The following is a 19,330-nucleotide window of genomic DNA, read 5'->3' as shown; positions in this document are numbered from 1 at the left end:
TTGGTTTGGGGCTCCATGCAAGATCTCACCTTGTTGAGTTTCAATGATCATGAGAATGGTGGGGAATTAGCCCAGAACTACATGGGAGAATCTTGTCAATGTTCTTAAAGCGGAGTTCCGCCCAAAAATTGAACTTCCGCTTTAAGTGTTGGTGACCCCCTGACATGCCACATTTAGCATGTCATTTATTTTATTTTTTTTGGGAAGGGGGTACCCTGTTTTTACAGGCACCCAGCTCCCACTTCATCCCCTGGTGCCGTGGGGCCAGAAGGAAGATCACACTCCCCCCTGCCTCCCAGCAGTGGAGCTGTGATTAGCCGAGGAAATCTTCTGGGACCTGTGACGAGTCCCAGAAGATTTCCCCGGCTAATCACAGCATGCAGACCCTCCTGATGGGGTATGTTTAGGCGATTAAGCTCTGGGGATGTCTAAGCCCCAGAGCCGCGAGGCGGCTGTAGCAGGGCTCATAACGGCAGATCGCCGCCATGCAGGTCTGCGGGACTGGGGGGCGAGGAGGGCGTCCTGTGTAAGTTCACCTTACAGATTTTTCTGTAAAGGCAAACTTACCCTTTAAATACACTGATCCATTTTAACAGAACTATTCACACTCATCATGATCCCCCAATTGCAGTCTTTTGAAGACATGTTGATTTACTAAAAACAAATAGGCTGTTATTCCCTTAGCATAGTGAACAAGGTAACGTTCTTCTGACTTCCATCATCCAATCATCTGCAAATAAAAACATTTTTTTTTTATTTCTTGCACATGATTAGGTGTTCATTGCAAAGTGAAAGCTTACCACATTCACTAAGCTACCGTAAGTGAAATTTCTCCTGCAAAGAAGGTTCCCTTGCCAAGTTCTCAGCCTATTTTAATTTAATAAATCAGCCTCAATGTGATTGAACTGTGGAGAATGACTGGTAAGAGGAAGTCTAAAATGGGAAAAATTTGGGATGGGAAAAATTTATAAAATCAAATTTGGGGAAAATTGAGTACGGTTTTTGGCCATATTTGTAACATTTCCTGGACAACATTAGAAATTAGCTACTAAAATACAGTGTTTATAAACTATAGCTTGGTAAGTACCAAAAGCCATGACTGCAAGAGAATATATGTTTATATGCGTTTCGGATGTGGTTATTGCACAATACAGGCATACCCCACTTTTAAGTGCACAATGTTTTTTATTTTTACTAAAGCTGGAAAGTTCAAAATCAGGCTCACTTCTGCATAGAAACCAATGAGCTTCCAGGCTTTATTACCAAAGCTTAAATGAACAAGCTGGGGTTAGAAGCTCAGTGGTTTCTATGCAGAAGTGAGCCTGATTTTGAACTTTCCAGCTTTACTAAAAAAAAAAAACATTGTGTACTTAAAAATGCCTGTATAGGTTAAGGTACCTAAAATGCAGCATGCAGATTTTTTTCAATGCATCACAAATTAGAGTTGTTGGGAAAAAATTGGCTTTGCTCATGTCTATGCATTTGTATGCTCTGGAAAATGCCACAAAAGGCAATTTATTAAAATGCTTCTGGTGCGAATGAGGCGTTACATGTTTTTTTTTTTTTTAAATTTTCATAATAATTCTAATAGCCTTATTGTTTAGTACTGTATGATTACATCCCAAATATATTGCTAACACATTTTTTATGGTTTGTTTTCTTTTAGTTTCAAAAGCAAAAAATATGGCGGTACATTTGCAGAAGCACTTTCCCCAGTGATAGCTGGTATGAAATATCTGAGGAGGATCAGGTGCTGTACCTTTCTTTGTACCTTGTATGTGCTTATCCCCTAATCTGCTAAATGTCTACACTGGGAGGAAAGAATCATCCCTGACCCTTGAAAGGTGGAGGAGGAAATAAGCACCAATTTCCTTATCATTCATGTCAGTGTAATAAATGTTTATGCTACACATTATTTGAAAAAACACATACATAGATAAGAGAAGATTTAATATTAACAAATGTTAATATTTAAATTAACTTAAAGCTGAAGTGTAATCTGTTTATATTTCACCTTTCCTCGTTCATTCTACCCTGCCCCCCCCCCCCCCTCCACCACCATGGTGACAGTTTTAAATAAAAAAATAAAGGATATGTCACCACAACATTTCCTATTTTGACTTACCACACCAGACTCGAGAGAACATCCATCCCAGTGTGATCAGTTTTCTGGCTGTGCTGGGAGAACAGCATTTCCTGGGAAGATCAGTGTGCTGCTATTTCTCTACCCCTAGCTCAGTAAGCCCTCTTATGCTGCTGAGAGCAGATATTATGTGACCATGTATAAAAAAAAAAAAAAAAAAGTATTAATATAGTATATATATGTATATATATATATATATATATATATATATATATATATATATATATATATATATATATATTTATAGTTAAGGCCGGGTTCACACTAGCTGTGGCCACGGCTCACAGCAGGGGGTCATGGGTGGCTGGTTGGTTTCAGGTGCGAATCAGGTGCAAATATTTGAATGAATTCGGACCTAAATTGGAGCCCTTGGAGCACAGATCCCTTGTGCAATCTGCTCTGCGGCCAACATTTAGCTGTGTGAACCAGCTCTATTGAGAGCCAGTCACACTCTCTCCTATCATATGAATTGGATGTGGAAAAATCCACATCCAATTTGCATAAGTGTGAACCCAGCCTTAAGGTGTATGTAAACCCGAAATGTATTTATTTTTTTGACTGGCACAATATAGAGCAGGGATATGCAATTAGCGGACCTCCAGCTGTTGCAAAACTACAAGTCCCATGAGGCATAGCAAGACTCTGATAGTCACAAGCATGACACTCAGAGGCAGAGGCATGATGGGACTTGTAGTTTTGCAACAGCTGGAGGTCCACTAATTGCATATCCCTGATATAGAGTATGGGATTTCAGATCAGCTGTGCCCAGTCTTGCCACAGAGTTAATCCAGCTCTGAGCAATCCTCATATCTTTTTTTCAGTGAAATAAAACTGGCAAACTGTGAAATCTTTGTCCGTTCCTCCCCCTTGCTGTAATTGACAGGTGATTTACATAGCTCGTGCACTAGTCTAAGACATGCATTATTTTTTTAATTCCCTCCCCCACTCCTTTCTTCTGCTGCTCTGCCAGGATTGGATGTTCCCCACCTCAGCATAATTGGGCATGCTGAAGTCATGTGGTTACTTTCCTGTCTTTTCACTGGATGTTAGAGATCATAGCAGAAGTTCAGTGTAAGAAATACACAGGAGAAAATGCATGTTGATAAGGGGAGTTTAGAGGTGGGCGGGAAGTCTACCGACATCACGACTCCACCCACCGAGCCCTGGAAAACAGACCCACCCACAAAATCTGCAGTTTTTCGGGTCTCATAGCAGACAGAGGGGAGAAGTTTGACAGATAAGTATACATGCAGGAGGCATGTATATCCTTCTAGATAACCAATATTACAGTAGTTTAGAAAAGAGAGTGGGTTTACATCCACTTTAAACTGAATTGGTTGTTTTACAAGGTAAAGGTATACTTCACATATTTTAATATAAAGGCAGGCTGAGGTGCAATTAGTGTTTTGTTTTTTTGTTTTTTTATGAATACATAACAGTATTAAATGTAGGTCTTTTACCTTCCTATAAATGATTGAACCAGAAGGAGCACCAGACAAATGTTTCTCGGAGTCCAAAATGATTTAATTCCACCAGTGACTGAAAATAAGCCCTGGCTCACACCAGTGTGGCTTTGATATCACGCTACTTCAGCACGTTGCGACTTGTGAAAAAAGAGGGGCTGGGTGTTTGGGACTTTACATGAGGCTGCTTCATATAAAGTCCCAAATTTTCGCCTTTTTGCAATTTGTTCCACGTTGCGACTTGTGACTTCACCTAACAGAAGTCTATGCAAGTCTCAATGAAATTGGGAAAAAAGTACTGCAGGAACCTTTTTCAAAGTTGCTGCGACATGAGTCGCTGTGATTTGAACAGTTTCATTACCAGCAATGGTGTGAAACTTATTTATTTTCTTGCTATTTGGAACTGTCAAATCGCATGACAAATCACACAGGTGTGAAACAGGGGTAAAACAAAAAGGTAGCCACTGTTTTTCAGATGCCCAAACAATACCCCTTAATGAGGGCTTTAATATTTTAACCACTTCAATACTGGGCACTTTTGCCCCCTTCCTTCCCAGACCAATTTTCAGCTTTCAGCGCTCTCGCACTTTCAATAAGAATTGCGCGGTCATGCTACTCTGTACCCAAATTAAATTTTATCATTTTGTTCCCACAAATAGAGCTTTCTTTTAGTGGTATCTATTCACGGCTCTGTTTTTTATTTTTTGTGATATAAGCGAAAAAAGAGCAGAAATTTGGAAAAAAAACTATATTTTCTTTTTTCTATTTTAAAAGAAATCCAATAAAATCAAATTTTGTCATAAATTTAAGCCAAAATGTATTCTGCTTCATGTCTTTGGTAAAAAAAAAATCCCATTAAATGTATAATAATTGGTTTGTGTGATCACGGACAAATGTACGCAGATGATCATGTGCAGATGATCATGTACAGATGTGCGCAGGTGATCACGAACAGCAGCTGTAGTTGGAAGAAAGTCACAGAGTCGCTGGAGCGGTATTGGGATCCGAGGTGGAACACAGCCTTGCGCGAGTAGTTTAGAGGGTACAGATGTCACAGGTCCCAGTATGCTGTGCGATGCGTTTCGGAGCATGCGTCGTGCTATGTTGGAGCATGCGCACTCCTTTTTCAAGCTAAGAATAGTACAGGGAGCCTATTATTTATAAAGCCAGGACACTAGTGTGTGAATGACTGTGTTAATGGAAGGGCTTTAAAGTGGTTGTAAACTCTGTTACAGCACTTGTACCTAGTAACCCTATAAAAAGGCTTACCTCTAGGTACTGTAAATATCTCCTAAACTTGCACTGTTTAGAATCATCAACATCATCTAGGAATGGCCTGCTCAGTACCCGTGCCGTGACTGGCAGCACCCGGCTAATCACATCGCCGGAGCCTGCGAATCCAGAAGTAACTCCGGTGAAAGATGCCGGCCTCATTTCATAATGAGCGATGCATACTAGCTCATTATGCCTTTGTCTTGCAGGTTTTTTTTTGGGGGGGGGGGGGTTCAGAGGTTCACAACCTCTTTAAGAAGGGAGATGGTTTGAGCTCCCCATATGCATTGGACGCTTTTTGTTTTCCTTTTGGTCACTTGTGGAATCAAATAAATATTTTTTGAGAAATATTTGTGTGGTGCTCCTTCTGGCTCAATTATACATACATTATACAGCACCACTCTTGGATTTCATTCAATTGTTTAATTGTGTAGAAAAAAAAACTAATCACAAACCGGAGTACCCGGAGGAAACCCACACAGGCACAGGGAGAACATGCAAACACACTGTGCCGCCGCATGCCTCAAAACTATTTTCATTTAACATTCCAACCTTCTGGCTTTAAGAAACACTTAAAAAAAAAAAAAGAAAGAAAACTATAGTCAGTTGCAACGGTTTTTGCAGATCAAGCAAAGGAAACAAAAATATGGAATCACTTAATTGTGAGGAAAATTTTATGGAATCACCATGTACTTTGCAGTTCTAAAACAAACATCCGCATCAGATTACATCCTGAAAAATGATGTCATCACCACCAAACATCCTTTCAATTGATGGAATAAGAAAAGTGCCCAAAATCTCAATATAAACTTGTGCATTTATTGAAGATTTAATGACTGTCATCTCCCTCCCGTACCGTTACCTGACAGATAACCCCATACCATCAATGATTGTGGAAATTTGCAAGTTTTCATCAGGCAGTCGTCTTCATACATTTCATTGGAATGGCACCAAACAAAAGTTCCAGCCTGCCCAATGCATATTTGTGATTTATTCGCAGAATATCACTTCCATCCAGTCATCCACAGTCCACGAGCCCCCTTTCACACTGGTACGACACGACAGCCGTACGACTGTGGATCCGACTATTCCCTGCGACTTGAAGTCCGACATGCGTCCGACTTCAGTGAAAAGGGATCCGACTTTGATCCCTGACAATACCAGGCACTGTCTGGTATGAATCTTTAGCATGGGTTTCCCCTCCAAGAGCATACTAGGCTGTTCGGTCTAGTATGTTGTGGGGCCCCCCAAAAATCCATACCAGACCCTTATCCGAGTGAAAGACTTCAAACCGATGTTCGAAATAGAAAAGAGGAGGTACTCTTACCAGATATGGTGGACACACCTACCATACGGCAGTGAGTCAAACAGGCTCTGAACACTTAGTTCCTAGCGCTCTAGTGTGGTGTTGATGGAGAAGCCAAACGGTAGATTCCTGGACTCCCAACAATATGACCGGACAGCAATGAGTCAGCGGGGGGGGGGGGGGGGTGGCTTAGGGGTCAATCCAGAGGATACCCGTGGGGGTGGGTGATCTCAACAGGAGCCACGTATGCAGGAAAAATATAAAAAGGGGCTCCAAATGGTGCAGGTCAATCAAAAAGATTTATTTAAGATCCATACATCAATGAAACAGATGTAAAAAGGTAAAAAGGATAAAAATGTTATCACAAAAGTTGTAATGCAAAAAAGGAAAAAAAGCCATGTTGAAGGCATAAGATAAGCAGGCTGACACATTTCGACACCATAGGTCATCAACTGGGGCATATCTGCAGATATGATACAGATAAATCTACAGATATGCCCCAGTTGATGACCTATGGTGTCCTTTTATCCTTTTTAAATCTGTTTCATTGATGTATGATCTAAAATAAATCATTTTGATTGACCTGCACCATTTGGAGCCCCTTTTTATATATTTCCTGCATACGTGGCTCCTGAGAACGCCCACCGCCAGGGGTATCCTCTGGATTGACCACCCCTGCTGGCTTGTTGCTGTCCAGTCGTATGAGTCTAGGAATCTACCGTTTGGTCACGTTTGGCTTCTCCATCAACACCACACTAGAGCGCTAGGAACTAAGCGTTCAGAGCCTGTTTGACTCACTTCTGCATGGTAGGTGTGTCCACCATATCTGGTAAGAGTACCTCATCTTTTCTATTTCAAACATTGATTTGAAGTCTTCACATGTATTTCAGAAATGTGGAAACGGAGACTGAATCTTCTTTTGGGTTATTTATTTGAAACAGAAACAGAGTCTCTCAGTTTAGGGTAGAGGGTTAGGAGTAAGTCCAGATACTTTAGACTGCAAAAATGAAAAGTCTCTCATAGGAAAAATCCAGAGAATAGCAACCGTTTCACAACTGGATTTCACAACCCCTGGATAGACCTCCTCTCATTAGGTCTAGCTATCATACGGTACCAGTATCTCTCAGCCGATCCAGTGATACCGTATGAGTGTAGTGTTCTTCAACTAAGCCTCCAGGCTCCTTCAGAGAAGCTAGCCTTGCGCACTGCCTTCTCCTGAAGAGTTCTCCCCTGCGGTTTCTCCAGTTGCTGGGCCTCTCCCTTGGATGGGACGGCACTGGACCACCTTTGGATCAATAGGCCCCGAAATCCATTCAGGCCTGTCCCTGCAGTTGTGTTGCCTCGGGCTAGCCAGCCCCAAAACTTGAAATGCATGGTACCGCACCCCAGGCCAGTAGGGCCATGGGACTGGGTCAGGAGGACCACTCGACCCGAACAGGCCAGAAATATTCTCCGGAACAGGAACCAGACCAGAAAGTGATGTCAGAACCTTACATACCACCTCCCAGAATGCACAGCAGGAGAACACTCCCACTCGGCTGGTTCCGAAAGAACAGTGACATTCAATAGACCCAGTTAGCCTGTGTTCTTATTTTTGCCGGCGTTGACAGCAACACCTGCGGTCAAGGAGAATCCAGTGGAACCCAGCTGGACTGGTACTGAAACCATAAATTTAGAAAATTAGCCCCAAAACCCAACTGTGATTTCAGGAAAATTTTACTTTGAAAAACATATAGCGCCTACTCATCAGGAGCCAGTACTACAGTGGATTTTCCTTTTCTATGTATTTGAGTGTACTAACTTTTTATGTATATTATAGACTAAGGATGAGCCGACGACTCCCCAGTTCGGTTTGCACCAGAACCTGCGAACAGACCTAAACTTCGTTTGAACTTTAGAACCCTATTAAAGTCTATGGGACTCGAACGTTCAAAATCAAAAGTGCTAATTTTAAAAGCTAATATGCAAGTTATTGTCAACAAAAGTGTTTGGGGACCTGGGTTCTGCCCCAGGGGACATGTATCAATGCAAAAACCCCACGTCAAATAAAAAAAAAATGATGTGGGGTTCCCCCAAAATATCCATACCAGACCCTTCTGGTCTGGTATAAATTTTAAGGAGAACTCCACTCCTAAAAAAAAAAAAAATGGCATGCAGTTCCCCCTAAAAATCCACACCAGAACCTTTATTCGAGCACGCAACCTGGCAGGCCGCCGGAAAAGAGGGGGGACAAGAGAGCACCCCCCCTCCAGAACCGTACCAGGCCACATGCCCTCAACATTGGGAGGATGCTTTGGGGTCTCCCCCAAAGCACCTTGTCCCCATGTTGATGAGGACAAAGGCATCATCCCCACAACCCTGGCCGGTGGTTGTGGGGGTCTGCGGGCAGGGGGCTTATCAAAATCTGCAAGCCCCCTTTAACAAGGGGACCCCCAGATCCCGCCCCCTCGTTTGAAATGGTAAAGGGCTACAAAAGTACCCCTACCATTTCACAAAGAAAGTGTAAAAAATTGTTAAAAAAGACACACAGACCATTGCAAAAGTATTTTATTAAAAATAAAAAAAAGATTCCAGCGGTGGTAATCCACTCTTGCTATCCAGCGACGGATGATCATCTCTCCCGGGGCCAGCGATGGCTGATCTGATCCAGCGATGGGTGATCTCTCACTCTATCCTCTGTCTCCACTGGAGACACTGCGGGAATCCCGGCAGCCTGACACTTCTTTACCTGAGGAGGGTGGAGCCACCCGTCACCTGGCCCCGCCCCCTCTGACGCAAGGGGAAATCCGGGCTTCCCCAGTGACATACGGGTGACCCCGCCCCCCTCTGATGTAACGCAGGTTTCCCCCATTTTATATACACAGCCCAGTAGGTCAGGAAAGGGAATGGGGACAAGCGAGCGCCCCCCCCCCCCCAAACCGTACCAGCACACATGCTCTCAACATGGGGGGGTTGGTGCTTTGAGGCGCCCCCCACCCCAAAGCACCTTGTCCCCATGTTGATGAGGACAAGGGCCTCTTCCCCACAAACCCTGGCCATTGGTTGTCAGGATCTGCTGGCGAGGAGCTTATCAGAATCTGTAAGCCCCCTTTAAAAACGGGCCCCCCAGATCCCGGCCCCCTACCCTATGTGAATGTGTATTGGGTAAATTTTACCCCTACCCATTCACCTAAAAAAAAAGTGTCAAAAATAAAATGCAGTACACAGATTTTTAAAGTCATTTATTAAGGCAGCTCCGGCGTCTCTCTTCCGATTTCTTCTCCCCTCTCCGGGTCTTCTTCGCTCTCCGCTGATGTCCATCATTAAAGAGGAAGTAAATCCTGATGGGTTTACTTCCTCTTTGATTCCCTGCAAAAGTAAAGCATAATGGACTACTATGCATCGCATAGTAGTCCATTATGTGTCACTTACCTGACACAGGAGCCAGCGAAGTCACCGCTGTCCCCTGTAGTTCTGAGCGTCCATCTTCTTGGTGGGTCTCCATGGGTCTCGCTGCTCCGGCGCTGTGATTCGCCGGAGCAGCAATGACGTCACTCCCGCGCATGCGCACGGGAGCCGACACTCGCGGCATATCGCCGCGATCTGCGGCTTACCCAGTGTACCTGCGTGCTGCTGTCTTCAGGTAAATATCTCCTAATATCTCCTAAACCGTATAGGTTTAGGAGATATTTCTTGGACCTACAGGTAAACCCTAATCTAGGCTTACCTGTAGGTCAAAGTGGTTTGTAAGGGTTTACAACCACTTTAACACCTAAACACAAAAAAAAACAAGGTTAAAGTGGGCCAAAGAAAATCATGGACTGTGGATGACTGGATGAAAGTGATATTCAGTGATGAATTACAAATCTGCATTGGGCAAGGTGATGATGCTGGAACTTTTGTTTGGTGCTGTTCCAATGAAATGTATGAAGACGACAATTTCCACAATCATTGATGATATGGGGTACCATGCCAGGTAAAGGTAGGGGGGGGAGATGACAGCCATTAAATCTAAAATAAATGCACAAGTTTATATTGAGATTTGGGACACTTTTCTTATTCTATCAATTGAAAGGATGTTTGATGATGATGACATCATTTTTCTGGATGTAATCTGATGCAGATGTTTGTTTTAGAACTGCAAAGTACATGGTGATTCCATAATATTTTCCTCAGAATTGAATGATTCCGTATTTTTTCCTCTGCTTGATTAACAAAAACTGTTTTAACTGACTACAGTTTTCATTCTTTTTTAATTTTTTTAAGTGTTTCTTAAAGCCAGAAGGTCGGAATGTTAAATGAAAATAGTTTTGAGGCATGCGGCGGCACAGTGTGTTTGCATGTTCTCCCTGTGCCTGTGTGGGTTTCCTCCGGGTACTCCGGTTTCCTCCCACATTCCAAAGACACGCAAATAGGTTAAATGGCTTCTGTCCAATATTGACCCTAGTATATGAAGGGGGACCTTGGATTGTGCACCTCTTGAGGGTAGAGACTGACGTGAGAGTGCAATGCACAGGGATAGGGACAATTGTAGACACTCACTCAGGTTGAACAGGATGGACTGGTGTCTTTATTCAACTTTACTAACTATGTCTGTAATTCGTTTTTTTTTTACACAAATAAATAATTGAATGAACATTTTCCTACCTTTTTGCTAGGGGTTGTACAATTTGAATGACCTTTGCTCTATGGGGGGCAATTTGTTTGCCACTTCTTATGACTCAAGCATACATACATTCTTCTATTTGGGTGACCCCCTGCCCCTAGGGGCTCCCATTTTATGGGGAGCTATAGAACCTAAGCCATCAGACTGAGCTAAGGACTTCTATTTGTAGCGGTTGGAGATTCATGTCCGGTGCCTGTCCCCTACCTCTTCTCAAATTTTATATCTACCTATCACACTCCCTAAGTTTTTCTCCTCATATGGTCAAAAGTCAAACTGGGTTTAGTGCTAAAAGCAGGACTTGGAGGGGGTAGGCAAAGAGAATCAGCCCTTCATTTCATATAACACACAGACAGTATCAACAGACTCCTGATGGGTGGACCTTCAGGATCAGTAGGGTTGATTTACTAAAACTAGAGAGTGCAAAACGTGGTGCAGCTCTGCATAGAAACCAATCAGCTTCCAGTTTTTTTTTGTCAAAGACTAATTGAACAAGCTTAAGTTAGAAGCTGAGTGGCTACCATTTACAGCTACACCAGATTTTTCACTCCAGTTTTAGTAAATCACCCCCAGTGGGTGCTTTTTACATACAGCTTGTAGCATCCTGTTTCTCCTAGCACATCCAAGGTTCTATTATTGTGGTAATTATTACTGAAGAAAAGTCGTGGAGGTTGCTCAAAAGAGTTACGTCATTGCCCAATCTGTAAACAAGTCCCAGCAGAGCCAAAAAGAAACTTCCTGTCTTCTGTTTCATTGCTGTTCTCTCACTATGTAAAGGACCGATCTGTAAAGGTTTCTATTGTTGATATGTGGATCCCAAAAAAGTAAATAGATCCTTCCTTCAATTTAAATGCAACATCTCTACATGCCTGCTATCAGTATAGTACATCCAACATATGGACATGTGTAAGTCTGGGAGCAAGAATACTAGTGATTGGATATGTCTGCTGCTCACTGGTGGTAGGCTGACAATCGCTACGGCTGAAATGTAGGTGACACTTCTGTGGTATCCCTAGTCAGGGCCGGGACAAGGGGTGGGCAGGAGGGGTGGCTGCCGTGGGCACTGTGGTGGGGGGCACAAGGAGATTGGGGGGAGGGGATTTGCATTGGAAAGGAGCATTTGGGGGGCGGCAATGGGTAAGCACTGTTCTAGAAAGGGGATTTGAGGGGGGCTAAGAGTGGTGATTTTTGGGGATTTGTGTTGGCAGGGGGATCAAGATAAGACGATTTGTGCTAGGAGGAGGGATTTAGGGGGAATTTGTGCTGGAAGGGGGGATTTGAAGTGAGGGGGAGAAGATGTGTAGTAGGAGGGGAACTTTTAGGGATAGATGATTTGTGCTAGAAGGGGTACATTTTATTTGGGGGGGGGGGGGGGGTTGAGCTAGAGTGATTTGGGGGATGAGGGGTAAAGATTTGTGCTTTCAGCATGGGTGCAGATTTGTACTGGAGGGGGAATTTATGCTTGGGGGTAAGCATGCAGATTAGCGCTTAGTGTTTTTGTGGGGGAGTGTTTTGCTGACACATAATGCTCATACATCTCAGGGGAGGCTCAGTTTGGCATGTTCGCCCTGGGCTCTAGATGACCTTGTCCTGGCACTGTCCCCAGTTTCTGGATTCTTGGGAAGACCAGCACATACTCCTTTCATATACATGCTCCCACTCCAGTAAACTTTATATTATTATACCATACTCTGAATGCTTATTTGTCTGTTTTTGTTCTTCAGACTGATGGCAGGATGTCTGACAACCAGCGTTATTGAAGCTCTAAGGAGATCTTTCCCCTGCTGCCTCGCTCTGCAGGAAATCAAGTAATCATTTCCTGTCTTGTCTGCAATGTGTGGCTCTATTTAGATGAAGCCTTTGTATATTTGCACATAAAATGTGCGGTTCTTTCTGCAATTGTCTGTTTAGCTCAGAAGTGAAGTGGTATAAAGCTTGTAGTCTGCATACCTTTTTAAGCTGCACATTACATTTAGGCATGAGCCCTTGCAGTGGAAATCTGTGCATCCCCCCACCTCCCGCACAGGCAGCCCAGGTGCTGTGCACAGCTGCCCATAGACATGAATGGCTGTGCGGGGCTGTACTGTACATGAATGGCTATACTGGGTAATTATATCAACATGAGCATAGTTCACACACATATGCACAAAATAGAAGTTATGAAAGAATATGCAACAAATAGAAAATAATGCAGAAGTTTTTCAAGAGTTTTGGGCTATAATCATTGGCGGCTGGTGCAAACTTTTTTTGGGGGGTGGCAAACAAACTCCTCCCCAGTTTTGTCCACACTCAGCCTCTCCTGAAGTCAACGGTAGGGTCGGAGATGCCCTGGGAGCAGATCATGAGGACATTCAAATTAAGTGGTGGTCCCCTCGCACTCACTCCTCCGCGGTCATGGTCCCCAGCACTCAGCTCCTCCACGGTAACAGTCCCTGCCACTTGGCCCCTCTATGGTGACAGTCCCCGGCACTCGGCCCCTCCACGGTGATGGTCCCCGGCACTCGGCCCCTCCACGGTGATGGTCCCCGGCACTCGGCCCCTCCACGGTGATGGTCCCCGGCACCCGGCCCCTCCACGGTGATGGTCCCCGGCACTCGGCCCCTCCACGGTGATGGTCCCCAGCACTCGGCCCCTCCACGGTGATAGTTCCCGGCACTCAGCCCCTCAACGATGACAGCCCCTAGCACTCAGCCCCTACGCGGTGATGGTCCCCTCACCTCGCCTCTTGGCCAACTCAATCCGCCTCCTGTCCTGATTGGCTGGGAGGAGAAGATGGAAGACTATAGTGAATATCAATTTGCTGTTTTCAGCGGTTTAGACATTAATGGCTGTGTGTTGAGTTATTTTGAGGGGACAGCAAATTTATACTGTTATACAAGTTGTACACTCACTACTTTACATTGTAGCAAAGTGTCATTTCTTCAGTGTTGTCACATTAAAAGATATAATAAAATATTTACAAAAATGTGAGGGGAGTACTCACTTTCGTGAGATACTGTATATATATATATATATATATATATATATATATATATATATATATATATATATATACTATTAGGGGTTTGAAGTAATTTTCTAGCAAAAAGAAAAAGATTTTTACATGTAGGAGAGAAATGTTAAAATTGCTCCAGTAGGGAAGTCGTTATATTCACCTGGTGATCCTGCCAGTAACAATTTCCTGTCCCAAGGTGACAACGCTCACTCACTGTACTGGAAGAGCAGCTTTGTCACCTTAGGACAGAAAAGTGTGTTAGGACTACAGAGCACCTCTACCTGTCTTGTGTGCACTTATTGAAAAGATAGAAAAACACTTCCAATTGTATATTTAACAGACTAAGAGAGAAAATAGGGTAAGTCCTTATTGAAGGATGTGTTGGGACTAAGGCCTCATCCAAAAATTCTGAACAAATGCCTATCCAATTAAACATCCCATTGTAAATAAAACATATAGACCAGATGGAAACAGGCCAATCAACAAGGGACCACAGGCGGTACAATGCGTGGAATCCAGACGGTTCAGTATATAAACTTTAAAGGGCTTCACCATATAGCTATACCAGGTAAGAGAACAATCCCCCATAAGTCATGAAGGATTATCCATATATTCCCCTTCGTGTGTCCTCTGGGTAATGCCTACAATTGTAACAAGTAAAAAATAGCTTGTAGCATATCAGATGCTCAAAGGCATCACCCCACAAAGACATCTCCAAAAGAGGATCCACCACAATGAGAAAAGGAAGCTTACCACGCCAAAATGGTCAACGCGTGTGTCTGTCGCCAAATACCGCTCAAATTATGCCGATGGAATCCTACTTCCTGACATATGCCCTATGCGCCAAAATCTGCGTTCTATACACACAGTGATGACATCATGATGCCACGTGTCGCCCCAGCTGAAATTGTACAAAAAACATTGTTATTACATTTTTTAAATGTCTCAATTTTATGGCCATTATAGTCCGCCTTTGTAGGGTTCATGGGGTTTTTACCCTGGTATTTACCTACTTTTTGTTTAGGAGAAGTCCTTAATTAGAGTTTACAGATAATTTAAGAGCAAAGTATAGTTCTACCTAGCCACAGTAACTCCTTTCTGTGAACTTCAGTCCCGAAAACAGTTATACACATAACAGTAAGTACAGGAAGGAAGAGGGACATGGTTTATTGATTGCTTGTTTCAGCAATTTAAAAGAAAATTTGAGGACTTTCGCATATCTAGAACTTAGGCTTCTATCTGTAAATGCGTGAGCTTCTGGTAGCCCCCTTCTCCTTCCAACCACATCCACCACACCAACCACCAAAATTTTACTTGAAATAAAGATATACAGTAGTTAAAAGTAAAATATCACTGCTATGCAAGAGCTGTGGATCCATCAAATGTAAAAAGTTACTTCTACACTGAGCACTGAATGTGAGAGGACATTTTTACATCAGCCACCAATGTAATGGGAGACTTTTCTGTTGACAATAGACATTTCGGGCTGAATATAAATTTGGACGAATGTTTGGTTATTTGGAGACTCTAATGTATCCACATCTCTGAATGAAATAGTAACAAATTTAGTTGAAATTTCGTTTAGTTTAGTTTCGTATATTAGTTTTCCAACGATATCCAATTTTTTGAAAAGATTTGAATTTGGATCGAAAGTCGGCCGCCACGTCCTTAACAATCAATGACTCATTAGCTGTCAGTGGGCTTCCCCACTACCAGCTGAAATGTAAACAAAAAAAATGCTGGCAATGAAATATTCTGAAAAAAAAAAACAGCGTAGGGCCTCCCCAATCCTTAAAAGACCCTTATCCGAACACGCAGCCCAGCAGGTCAGGGAAGGGGGGGAGAGACGAGAGGGTTCCTTTTCCTGAATCATACCAGGCCCTATTCCTTCAATATAGGAGGGGTGCTTTGGGACAGGGGGGCCCTGCCTCCCCCAAAGCACCTTTTTCCCATGTTGATAAGGACAGGGGGCTCTTCCCCACAACCCTGGCGGTCGATTGTGGGGGTCTGTGGGTGGGGGGATTATTGGAATCTGGAAGCCCCATTTAACAAGACAATTGGCAAATCACATTTAAAAGCATGAATAGCGCTTATCTATAATAAGATACAATACGATAGGAGGACCCTCATGCCCGTAAGACATACAGTAAGAATTCAGCCTGCGACTGTCAATGGAAAGCAGAGCTACTCAGCAGCTGAACCAGGAAGTCCAATGGAACCACTGTGGAGTGCAAAAGTGGATGTGATGTCACTCTGTAAGAGGACCTGCAGCTAGTGGGTGTGGTAATGCATTTCGGAGCAATCTGCTCTTTTGTCAAACCATGAAATGGTATGGTTTGCATGCTATGCATAATTGTTAATGTGAGTTGCCAATTGTCTTTTAATCATTAAAGGCTTTTATTAATGCTGTACTTAGTTTGCACCCCCTTTTGTTCTTTAGTTACACAGTTGTGTCTGTTCATTGTTTATATACTTTAAAAAAATATATTGGTGAAGTAGACTCCTCATTTTAAAGAGGTGCTTTATGAAAATAAATTAATTCCTCTAATTTCACCATGGCTTTGATTGTAATAAAAAAAAAAAATCACCTACTTAAAGTAATTCTATTGTTTTCCGATGCAAGGCAAATCAACAGTATCACTTTATTCCACTCAGCTCCCTGCAACATGCACTTCCATCAAGTTGGACCTTTCATTAGTCTCCCACATCCAGTGTGACAGTGCTTGGTCTTTCAACAAGCACCAGTGCTGTCCCATGCTGCTTCCCTATACCCAAATAAACCAGGTATTTTCTGTTGGTGACTGAACAGAGGGGACAGGGAAACAAAGGAAGTGATTGCTGCTGGGGATTATGTTGGTTTGTCTTGCATGGCTTAATGGCGGCTCTTGTGGCTCCTCCCTGCATTAGAGAACCCCCTTGCAGAAGTGCTCTCCCAAGGGGGTTACCTTGAGGGCACGCTCCCGAGTCCAGCATTCGGGCGTCCATAGAGGCCGAATGCAGGACTCGGCCCCGCCCCCAGATTGGATTTGATTGACAGCAGCGGGAGCCAATGGCTGTGCTGCTATCAGTCTATTTAATCAAGAGCCGGAAACCCGTGGAGAAGGGAAGGCGGGGACGCGCCGATGGAAATTCGGGGCTCAGGTAAGTAAAATGGGGGGCTAGTGGGCCGGTGACTGCAAGGTATTTTTTCTCCTTAATGCATAGAATGCATTAAGGTGAGAAGAAACCCAAGCCTTTACAACCCCTTTAAATCCACCCAAAACTGTTCTGTTTTAAAAACCTGTTGATTTTCAGTTATGGTTCAGCATTTCAGTGGAGAAAGTTTTCTTTCTTTCCACACAATAAAACACCATTATCTTCCTCAAGCAATGCTGTCCATAATTGTCAGTCTACACTCAATGCTCCATTCATAGACTTTGAAGATTCAGTCCTCCAAAATGCATCAAAGCTTAAAAGGTTAGTTTTGATTGGATTCAAAATTATTGTAGGATTAAACATAACCATAATCCAGAAAATGAGCAAAAATTGCATCTCTCACATGTATCTCTATAGAGAAGCTATAGTCTATGATATTGTTAAAAATCTTCTGAAAAAATATTTCTCTTTATAGTTTTTAACCATAATTTTGTGGGTTTCTATTAGGTGTTTTTGGTTTCCTCCTACATTATCTCCATATATTATTGATCAAAGTGTGTACATGTGTGTCTGTGTGCCTGTGGTATAGACACTAGACACATCTTTGTCAGCAAGGACTTATGTGGTTGGTTCAGTTTTCTCAGTAAAGAACTGAGGAACATGCCAGCACTGTATTACGCAAAAGAGTTAAATAAGAAAATCTATATGGTTTGCTTTAGCCAGAAAAGGTTTTCATTAGAAATGTGCATTCGTTTTCGTCCGAATGCATTTTCGTCCGAATTTCAGCTATTTTCGTTTTCGTTTTGACAAACGATAACGAAAGCACAGAATCCGAAAAACGAAAGATCCGACATAAATAAATGCTTTATTTTCGTTTTCATTGTTACAACAGTTCGATATAGAATAGGAGATTCGACATGACTCTGACAATAACAATCTGTCTATAGAACCTGTGGTCGAATGTGCCTAACCTTACCTCTATTAGTCCAAGATTATATAGAGAAAATATTCGACAGAGAAAAAAGATTTGACAGAGAGAAAAGATTTGACAGAGAGAAAAGATTCTGCAAGTTACTGTCCTAAAAAGTGTTTGGGGACCCGGGTCCTGCCCCAGGGAACATGTATCAATGCAAAAAAAGTTTTAAAAACTTTTTTCGGGAGCAGTGATTTTAATAATGATTAAAGTGAAACAATAAAAGTGTAATATTCCTTTAAATTTCGTAGGGGGGGGGGGGTTGTCTATAGTATGCCTGTGAAGGGGCGCATGTTTCTGGTGCTTAGAACTGTCCCTGCACAAAGTGTCATTTATGCAGGAAAAAAAGTCCTTTAAAATCACTCGCAGCTATTATGAATTGTCGGCTCCCGTAATACAGAGAACACTCATTGAAAGTCATTGATAAAAATAAATAAATAAATAAATAAATAAAAGAGCGTGGGGGTCCCCCAAATTCAATTACCAGGCCCTTCAGGTCTGGTATGGATATTAAGGGGAACCCTGCCTCAAATTTAAGAAAAAATTTGACGTGGGGTTCCCCCTAAATATCCATAACCAGACCCTTCAGGTCTGGTATGGATATTAAGGGGAACCCCGCGTCAAATGTAAAAAAAAATTGGCGTGGGGGTCCCCCTAAAAATCCATACCAGACCCTTTAACCGAGCACGCAACCTGGCAGGCCGCAGGAAAAGAGGGGGGGATGAGAGAGCGGCCCCCCTCCCTCCTGAACCGTACCAGGCCACATGCCCTCAACATTGGGAGGATGCTTTGGGGGTCTGTGACCCCTCAAAGCACCTTGTCCCCATGTTGATGAGGACAAGGGCCTCATCCCCACAACCATGGCCGGTGGTTGTGGAGGTCTGCGGGTGGGGGGCTTATCAGAATCTGGAAGCCCCCTTTAACAAGGGGACCCCCAGATCCCGCCCCCCCCCTGTTTGAAATGGTAAGGAGGTACAAAAGTACCCCTACCATTTCACAAAGAAAGTGTAAAAAAATTGTTAAATAAGACAAACACACTTTTGAAAAATTCCTTTATTAAAAATAAAAAAAGATTCCAGCGGTGGTAATCCACTCTTGCTATCCAGCGACGGACGGTCATCTCTCCAGCGATGGCTCATCTCATCCAGCGCAGCAAATCCATCCTTCTTCTGTCTCCATGGAGGAGACACTGCAGGGATTGCGGCGGCCTGACGTTTCTTATATACCAGTGGATTACCACCGCTGGAATCTTTTTTTATTTTTTTTTATTTTTAATAAAGGAATTTTTCAAAAGTGTGTTTGTCTTATTTAACTATTTTTTTACACTTTCTTTGTGAAATGGTAGGGGTACTTTTGTACCCCCTTACCATTTCAAACAGGGGGGGCGGGATCTGGGGGTCC

General features: G+C 43.1%; 1 protein-coding gene across 2 annotated transcripts in view; it reads left to right on the top strand.

The window, feature by feature from the left end:
* The window catches only part of NLRC5 (NLR family CARD domain containing 5), a 286,405-nt gene that overhangs the window by 69,830 nt on the left and 197,245 nt on the right, over positions 1 to 19,330 (top strand). For both annotated transcript variants that reach the window (XM_077454771.1, XM_077454764.1), the window contains 2 exons: positions 1,667 to 1,750; positions 12,551 to 12,634. In XM_077454771.1, coding sequence (XP_077310897.1) covers positions 1,667 to 1,750; positions 12,551 to 12,634 — 168 coding nt within the window. The remainder of the gene's footprint in view (positions 1 to 1,666; positions 1,751 to 12,550; positions 12,635 to 19,330) is intronic.

The sequence above is a fragment of the Lithobates pipiens genome, unplaced genomic scaffold (genome assembly GCF_037356315.1).
Source record: "Lithobates pipiens isolate NorthernLeopardFrog02 unplaced genomic scaffold, aLitPip1_a1.2 Scaffold_10, whole genome shotgun sequence".
In the NCBI taxonomy this organism is placed as follows: domain Eukaryota; kingdom Metazoa; phylum Chordata; class Amphibia; order Anura; family Ranidae; genus Lithobates; species Lithobates pipiens.
This window is presented reverse-complemented; position numbering and strand designations above follow the sequence as displayed.